Raw genomic sequence first — 9544 nt, 5'->3', positions numbered from 1 at the left:
AGTTTCGCTCTTGTTACCCAGGCTGGAGTGCAATGGTGTGATCTCAGCTCACTACAACCTCTGCCTTCTGGGTTCAAGCAATTCTCCTGCCTCAGCCTCCCGAGTAGCTGGGACTACAGGCGCACGCCACCACGCCCAGCTAATTTTTGTATTTTTAGTAGAGACGGGGTTTCACCATGTTGGCCAGGATGGTCTTGATCTCTTGACCTCGTGATCCACCTGCCTTGGCCTCCCAAAGTGCTGGGATTACAGGCGTGAGCCACCTCACCCAGCCCTGGCCAGGATTTTTAAATACTGTTTCATAGTGATTTCTCTTCATACCCTGAACATCTATGACTTTTTTTTATTTTATTTTTTTTTTTGGTAGAGACAGATTCTCACCATGTTGACCAGGCTGGTCTTGAATTCCTGGCCTCAAGCAATTCTCCACCCTTCACCTCCCAATGGCTGGGATTAGAGTCATTAGCCACCCAGCCTAGCCCATGACAGTTTCCATGAAACATTTTTAGTAAAAATTTTCTAAGAATGAATAAATTTGCAGCTGTGCTTATTGTTTTGCTTGCTTGGCTTTTGAAATTTATGAAATACTAAGATTCTCTCATGGGCTATATAATTACTCTGGTGAATGCAACTTACCTTAGATTTCTTCCCTGGTTTTTGTGGTCATCTTCAATATCCTGGTCTTTCCATTTTTCCCCTAAAATACAGACCCAAAAAACTCACTATAAATTATTAGAAATTACAGAAAATTGTAACAATCTAAGGTCCATAATTAGCTATGACCTTGTCTGGTTTACTGACTGAAGTATTCTCTTCCCACATTTTAAATCTTGGAAAACAGTTGTGCAAGAAACACTTGTTCTAAACTAAGTCAAGAAATGATGTCACCCTTACCTATACAGGCCAGGTTCTTGAAGGTTGCCCGCATCACATCTCTGTAGATATTCCTCTGGCCAGGATCCAGCAAAGCCCACTCCTCCAGGGTGAAGTTCACAGCCACATCCTCAAGGGAGATGGAGTCCTAAAACATCCCCCATGTGTGTATAGGAGGATGGGTGAGATTAGCAGTAGTGAGGTTCCATACTCAGAATTCCTGAGAAATTCCATATAATCCTGTGGTCTCGGTTTAGTGGTATGAGTTGGTTGTCAGAACTCTGACTCTTACCACACTCAGTTCCTCATAAATTTAACACTACCATGAACACACAGAAATTATTTCTATATTTTAACTGTGATCACATGAAGCCTTATTATTTAAATGCAGATCCAAGACCACCTTGGAGATATGGGAGAAACGCTATACAAATGAAACAAATTTGAAGACCATCAATTCCTTGTGAGAAAAATTCTTTCATTTTCTACCTTATTACACACCATATCACTCAGCATTTCATGAAACTTGGGGTCAAATCTGGATGAGATTTTAATAAACGAATACGCCTTTTAGACTATAAGCTGCACATCTCCCATTGAGGATAAAAAACTATAAGCTTTCTCTTTTCTTTTTTTTTTTTTTCTGAGACAGTCTTACTCTGTTGTCCAGGCTGGAGTGCAGTGGCGAATTTCTGCTCACTGCAACTTCTGCCTTCTGGATTCAAGTGATTCTCCTCCCTCAGCCTCCTGAGTAGCTGGGATTACAGGGCAAGCCGCCACGCCCAACTAATTTTTGTATTTTTAGTAGAGATGGAGTTTCACCATACTTGCCATACTGGTCAGGCTGGTCTTGAGCTCCTGACCCCATGATCTGCCCACCTCAGTTTCCCAAAGTGCTGGGATTACAGGCATGAGCCACCATGCCCGGCCAGCTTTTTCTTTCCCAAAGTGCTGGGATTACAGGCATGAGCCACCAAGCCCAGCCAGCTTTTTCTTTTTCTCAAAGAACATGAGAGATCAGGGCCAGGTGCAGTGGTGCACACCTGTAATCCCAGCACTTTGGGAGGCCAAGGTGGGCGGATCATGAGGTCAGGAGATCGAGACCATCCTGGCCAACATGATGAAACCCCGTCTCTACTAAAAATGCAAAAATTGGCTGGGCATGGTGGCATGCATCTGTATTCCCAGTTACTTGGGAGGCTGAGGCAGGAGAACTGCTTGAACCTCGGAGGCGGAGGTTGCAGTGAGTCGAGATCACGCCACTGCACTCCAGCCTGGCAACAGAGCAAGACTCTGTCTCAAAAAAAATCAAAATAAAAAAGGGTGAACATGAGAGATCAGGAAGTCTGTGGAAAGCCAGATGACTGAATGAAAATATTCCTTTGCACAAGTATTAATTTCAACATTTTTGTGTCATATTTATCACAGGTTCAGTTTTTCCTTTCTCTGTCTCATTTCATGAGTCTAGGAGGTTACTGGAAAGAAAGCATGGCAACTTGAACCTCTACAAAACCCCTAAACTCATGAAAGGGTTTATTACTCACATGCTTGAGATCTCAGGGAAAGCTGCATAGGCGCACGAGCACTTATGAAACGATTGAGAGAGCAAGAAATGGAGTCTGGCTGGGGATTTGTACTGACATTAGGGAGTGGGCTAAAGCAAATAGGCAGAGGCTGATGTGAACTGGCAGTCTTGCCAGCACCAAATGAGAGTGACCCAGGCTTTCCTCCTACCACATCCGTATGTGGGATACACAGTGGAAACTGAGGAATGAGGTCTTAAAGCTGTGAGCATCAAAGGCCAGGCGCAGTGGCTCACATCCATCATCCCAGCACTTTGGGAGGCTAAGGCGGGTGGATTACTTGAGTTCAGGAGTTCAGAAGGTTCAAGCACTCAACCTCCAGCCCTTTTTCTCTCCCCTGAGTTTAGGGGCTAGTGCTGTTGAAAGATCAAGGCTGGGTGTCTTTCTGGATATCAATCCCCACCCTAAAGTTAGGTAGCAGTTCCAGTAGTCACTTCTTTACAACAAAAGAGGCTCCTATTACCCTTATCACTCATGAAATTCCAAGAGATTTAGGAACTCTGTACCAGGAACCTCACACAAAGACCACATGTCTTTCTCATCACAGCACAGAATATCATGGCTCAGGGACACAGGCTCACCAGAAGACAGATGATTCATAGAATTATATCATGTTTCCACTCCAGCCACTGGTTAAAGTGTGTCATTCAGGTTTTGGTTTCTTGTTGTTGTTGTTTTGAGACCCAGTCTCCCTCTGTCATCCAAGCTGGAGTGCACTGACACAATCTTGACTCACTGCAACCTCCACTTTCAGGGTTCAAGGAATTCTGCCTCAGCCATCCAAGTAGCTGGGATTACAGATGCACCACTATGCCCAGCTAATTTTGTATTTTTAGTATAGATGGGATTTCTCCATGTTGGCCAGGCTGGCCTTGATCCTGACCTCAAATAATCTGCCCATCTTAGCCTCCCAAAGTGCTAGGATAACAGGCATGAGTCAATTCGTCTGGCCTGGGTTTTTGTTTTAAAACAGTAGAATAGGGCTGGACATAGTGGCTCATGCCGGTAATCCCAGCACTTTGGGAGGCTGAGGCAGTGGATCACTTGAGGTAAGGAGTTTGAGGCCAGCTTGGCCAACACAGTGAAACCCTGTCTTTAATAAAAGACAAAAATTAGCTGGGTGTGGTGGTGCACGCCTGTAATCTCAGCTACTTGGGAGGCTGAGGGAGGAGAATCACTTAAACTGGGGAGGCAGAGGTTACAGTGAGCCGAGATGGCACTACTGCACTTCAGCCTGGGCGACAGAGTGAGAATCCATCTCAAAAAAATAAAATAAAATACAACAGTAGAATACAATGAAAGAATATTCCACTGTTTCTTTCTGCATGTTTCACAACTGAAGAAATCTCTAGAGAACCCCAAAAATGACAGAACACAGAAAACCGGGGACACCAAATGTAATTTTATCTTCTGACACCTACAGCTACTAACAATAGTACACAGCGTAAAATCAACAGGATAAACCTAAATCCTCGCATTTAAAGCCTATTTACTTCAGTTCCTTTTCAACACCATGCCCAGATTTCAACAAAAAATTACAAGATACATTAAAAGACTTAGATAGTTTGGCTGGGCACAGTGGCTCATGCCTGTAATCACTTTGGGAGGCCGAGTCTGGCAGATCACCTGAAGCCAGGAGATAGAGACCATCCTGGCTAAAATGGTGAAACCCCGTTTCTACTAAAAGTACAAAAAATTAGCCAAGTATGGTGGCACATGTCTGTAACCCCAGCTACTCGGGAGGCTGATGCAGGAGAATCACTTGAACCCAGGAGGCAGAAGTTGCAGAGAGCCAAGATTACACCACTGCACTCCAGTCTGAGCAAAAGAGCAAGACACCGTCTCAAAAAAAAGAGACTGAGACAGTTTGAAGAGAGAGTTAAGGCACCAGAAACAGACTGAGATATAAAAGAGATGCTGAAATTTATCAGACCAGAAATTTATTTACATTTTTTTTTTTTAATTTTTTGAGATGGAGTCTTACTCTGTTGCCTAGGCTGGATTACGATGAGACAATCTCAGCTCACTGATACTGTCATAGTGGGGAAAAAAAAGAATATCTAATACATGTCGTCTACAAGAAATCCAATTGTTTTAACTTTTGTGTTTTAGAGACAGGGTCATGCTCTGTTACCCAGGCTGGAGTGCAGTTGTGGGATGATAGATGACTCTAACCTCAAATTCCAGGGCTCAAAGGACNTTTTAGAGACAGGGTCATGCTCTGTTACCCAGGCTGGAGTGCAGTTGTGGGATGATAGATGACTCTAACCTCAAATTCCAGGGCTCAAAGGACTCTCTCACCTCAGCCTCTGAGTAGCTGGGACTACAGGTGCACACTACCAGCCCTGGATAATTTTGTTGTTTTTTTTTTTATAGAGACGGGGTCTCACTATGTTGCCCAGACTTGTCTCAAACTCCTGGCCTCAAGCAATCCTCCTGCCTCAGCTTCCCAAAGTGCTGGGATTACAAGTGTGAGCCACCATGGCTAGGCCAATAAATCCACTTTAAATATGTCACAAATATATATTAAAAATAAAGGAACAGAGAAAGAGATACAATGCTAACCTTAATTTTTTTTTTTTCTTGAAAACAGAGTTTTGCTCTGTCACCCAGGCTGGAGTGCAATGGCAAGATCTCAGCTCACTGCAACCTCTGCCTCCGGGGTTCGAGCGATTCCTCCTGCCTTGGCCTCCTGAGTAGCTGGGATTACAGGTGCATGCCACCACGTCTGGCTAATTTTTGTATTTTTAGTAGAGACGGGGTTTCACCATGTTGGCCAGGATGGTCTCTATCTCTTGACATTGTGATCCACCTGCCTCATCCTCCCAAAGTGCTGGGATTACAGGCTTGAGCCACCGCACCCGGCCAACACTACTTTTTTAAAAACTGGCACAGCCAGCTGGGTGCGGTGGCTCACACCTGTAATCCCTGCCAAGGTGGGATGACCTGAGGTCAAGAGTTCGAGGTCAGCCTGGCCAATATGATGAAACCCCATCTCTACTAAAGATTCAAAAAATTAGCCAGGCATGGTGGCATGTGCCTATAATCCCAGCGACTCAGGAGGCTGAGGCAGGATAATCGCTTGAACCCGGGAGGCAGAGGTTGCAGTGAGCCAAGATTGCACCACTGCACTCCAGCCTGGGCAACAAGAGCAACACTCCATCTCCAAAAAAAAAAAAAAAAAAAAAAAAAGCTGGCACAGCCTTATTAATTTTAGAAAAAGCTGACTTCATAGCATGAAAATACAGTGATAGAAGGGCATTACATACTGATAAAGGGGTCAATTCACCAAGAGAAGTCAATCCTTACTGTGTACATACATAACCACAGAGTGGCAAAATGCATGAGGTGAAAACTAATACAACTGCAGGAAGAAGTACATGAATGCACTGGTACAGCTGTGTATTTCAATAACCACCATCATTAATTTAGAGATCCAGCAGGCAGAAGATCAGGAAGCATATAGTTAAATTGAACAGCACCATCAAAGAAGTGGACTTAACTAAAAACCGGAATACTTCATTCAGTAACAGCAGAATACACATTCTTTTCAAATTCGCATGGAATATTCACCAAGATATCTTACATTCTGGTAAATAAAATACTTCCTAGCAAATTTAAAAGACAAGAAATATGGCCAGGTACGGTGGCTCATGCCTATAATCTCAGCACTTTGGGAGCCCGAGGCAGGCAGATCACCTGAGGTCGGGAGTTCAAGACCAGCCTGGCCAACATGGAGAACCCCATCTCTACTAAAAAAAAAAAAAAAAAAAGAAAAACAAGAATACAAAACGTGTTCTCAGATCCAGAATCACTAACGGAAAGCTTACAAACTCATAAATACTTGGAGATTAAATACTGAACTTCTAAATAATGCATGGATGAGAAAAGTCTCAAGAGATACTAAAAATTACTTTGAATTAAATAAAAACAGACTTATCAAAATGTGTCGAACGTAGCAAAAGGAGTGCTTGGGCTGAAATTTATACTACTCAACACATATTACCACTAAAGAATAATCTGTAATCAATAATCTCAGTGTCTACCTTACACAACTAAAAATGGAAGAGCAAAATAAACAATAGAATAAATGAAAGCATTTGTTAGAAATTAACAGAGAAAGGCCCGTAGTGGCTCATGCCTGTAGTCTCAGCACCTTAGGAGGTTGAGGCAGGTGGATCACCTGAGGTCAGGAGTGTTAGACCAGCTTGGCCAACATGGTAAAACCCCATCTCTACTAAAGATACAAAAAAAAAAAAAATTAGCTGGGCATGGTGGCGGGCACCCATAATCCCAGCTACTCAGGAGGCTGAGGCAGGAGAACTGCTTGAACCCAGGATGCGGAGGTTGCAGCAAGCCAAGATGCGTTATTGCACTGGGCAACAGGGTGAGATTCCTCTCAAAAAAATAAATAGAGGCCGGGCGCGGTGGCTCACGCCTGTAATCCCAGCACTTTGGGAGGCCGAGGTGGGTGGATCACAAGGTCAGGAGTTCGAGACCAGCCTGACCAACATGGTGAAACCCTGTCTCTACTAAAAATACAAAAATTAGCAGGGCATGGTAGCATGCACCTGTAGTCCCAGCTACTCAGGAGGCTGAGGCAGGAGAATTGCTTGAACCCAAGAGGCGGAGGTTGCAGTGAGCCAAGATCATGCCACTGTACTCCAACCTGGGAAACAGAGTGAGACTTCATCTCGAAAGAAAATAAATAAATAGAGAAAAGTAAACAAAACCAAAAGGTGGTCACGTGAAAATACCCATAAAACTGACAAATGTCTCCTCAAGTTAACAAAGAACAAAAATAGAAAGATTATTAATATGACAAATGAATAGGGGAAAGTGAAAAAGCATTTTACAAAATTCAACATCTATTTATGATAGCAAACTAGGAATAGAGGGGGGAATTTCTTCTTCTTTCTCTTTTTTTTTTTTTTTTTTTTTTTTTTTTTCTTTTTTTTTTTTTTTTTTTTTTTTTTTTTTTTTTTTTTTTTTGAGACTGGTCTAGCTATGTTGCCCAGGCTGGAGTATATTGGCTATTCAGAGGTGCAGTCATGGTGCTACAGCTTCAAATGGTGGGCTCCAGCAATCTCCTTGCCTTGGCCTCCCAAGCAGCAAAGGCTACAGGTGCATGCCACTGCATTGGGCAAGAACTTCTTGAGAAACTACATACAAGAAAGCTGCAGTTAACATCATACTTAAAGTGAGAAACTAGATGTTTTCCCAATAACATGAGGAACAAGGTAAGAAGACTCTTCTCACACTCTCACCATTTCCAACCCACCTTTTTTTCTTTGAGATGGAGTCTCAAAAAGTTTTACTGACTTTTCTCTATTTATTTTATTTATTTATTTTCTTTTGAGACAAAGTCTCACTCCGTTGTCCAGGCCGGAGTACAGTGGCGCCATCTCAGCTCACTGTAACCTCTGCCTTTGGGGTTCAAGAAATTCTCCTGCCTCAGCCTCCTGAGTAGCTGGGATTATAGGCATGCCCCACCATGCTCTGCTAATTTGTGTATTTGTAGTAGAGATGGAGTTCCACCATGTTGGCCAGGCTGGTCTTGGAACTCCTGACCTCACTGATCCACCCACCTTGGCCTCCCAAAGTGCTTGAATTGCAGGCGTAAGCCATTGCGCCCGGCCCCTCTCACCATTTCTATTCAACATTGTACAACAGTGAAACTAACACAAGGAAAAGAAATAAAAGATATACCAACTGGGAAGGAAGAACTAAAACTGTTTTTCTGCATATGACATGATTGTGTATGTAGAAAATTTCAAAAATCCACAACAAAGAAAACTCCTGGAATCAACAAGAGCAAGGTTGAAGGACACAAGCTTAACACACAAAGGCCAACTGCTTTCCTGTACAGCCAAACAAATATAGTCAACTCATCTTTGATAAAGAATCAAAGACAGCTGGCTGAGGTGGCTCACGCCTGTGATCCCAGCACTCTGGGAGGCCAAGGTGGGTGGATCACGAGGTCAAGAGATCAAGACCATCCTGGCCAACATGGTGAAACCCCATCTCTACTAAAAATACAAGACGTAGCTAGGCATGGTGGCATGCCCCTATAGTCCAGCAACTCAGGAGGCTGAGGCAGAAGAATTGCTTGAACCCAGAAGGCAGAGGTTGCAGTGAGCCAAGATCGTGCCACTGCACTCTAGCCTGGTGAAAGAGTGAGACTCAGTCTCAAAACAAACAAACAAAAAAGCTCAGTAACAGGAAGACAATCCAATCAAAACTGGGCAAAAGATATGAACATATACATCACCAGAGAAGAATTAGAGATGGTAAACAAGCATATGTAAACATGCTCAACATCACATAGCATTAGGGAATCAATAAAACTAATATAAATAAGATAAATAAAACTAAGATATTACCACACTCACTAAAGGGCTAAATTTGAAAACACTGAAAACACCAAATGATGGTGAAGATGGGGAACAATAGGTATCATCATTATTTGCTGTTGGCAATGGAAAATGGTACTCCTACTTTGAAAGGTAGACAGTTACAAAACAAAACACACTCAAACTGTAATCTAATCATCATGCTCCTAGGTATTTACTTAAATGAGCTGAAAACTTATGTTCATGCCAAACCTGCGCATGAATGCTTATTGCTTTATTCAAAATTTGCAAACCTTAGAGTGAACCAAGATATCTCTCAATAGACACATGGATAAACCTTCTGGTTCACCCAGAGAATGATAAAACGAAATCAGGCATCAAACCGTGAAAAGACATGAAGGCCAGGTATGGTGGCTCCGATCTGTAGTGTCATCTACTCAGGGCACTGAGGCAGGAGAATCGCTTGAGTCCAGGAGTTCAAGACCAGCATGGGTGATATGAAGAGACCCCATCTCAATTAAAAAAAAAAAAAAAAAGGCACGGAGGAATCTTGACTTGAAAATATATTATTGAAATTATATTATAAACTACAATATAAACTTGAAAATATATCATTAGGCCAGGCATGGTGGCTTGTAATCCCTAGCACTTTGGGAGGCCAAGGCGAGCAGATCACCTGAGGTCAAGAGTTCAAGACCAGCCTAACCAACATGAAGAAACCCCATCTCTACTAAA

General features: G+C 42.9%; 1 protein-coding gene across 2 annotated transcripts in view; it reads right to left on the bottom strand.

Annotated features, from left to right (window-relative positions):
• ZNF490 (zinc finger protein 490) overlaps positions 1–9544 on the bottom strand; it is a 38539-nt gene that overhangs the window by 2168 nt on the left and 26827 nt on the right. For both annotated transcript variants that reach the window (XM_017497847.2, XM_017497848.2), the window contains 2 exons: positions 895–1021; positions 637–697 (listed from right to left, as the gene is read on the bottom strand). In XM_017497847.2, coding sequence (XP_017353336.1) covers positions 637–697; positions 895–1021 — 188 coding nt within the window. The remainder of the gene's footprint in view (positions 1–636; positions 698–894; positions 1022–9544) is intronic.

This window comes from Cebus imitator, unplaced genomic scaffold (assembly GCF_001604975.1).
Source record: "Cebus imitator isolate Cc_AM_T3 unplaced genomic scaffold, Cebus_imitator-1.0 Scaffold234, whole genome shotgun sequence".
Taxonomy (NCBI): Eukaryota; Metazoa; Chordata; class Mammalia; order Primates; family Cebidae; genus Cebus; species Cebus imitator.
This window is presented reverse-complemented; position numbering and strand designations above follow the sequence as displayed.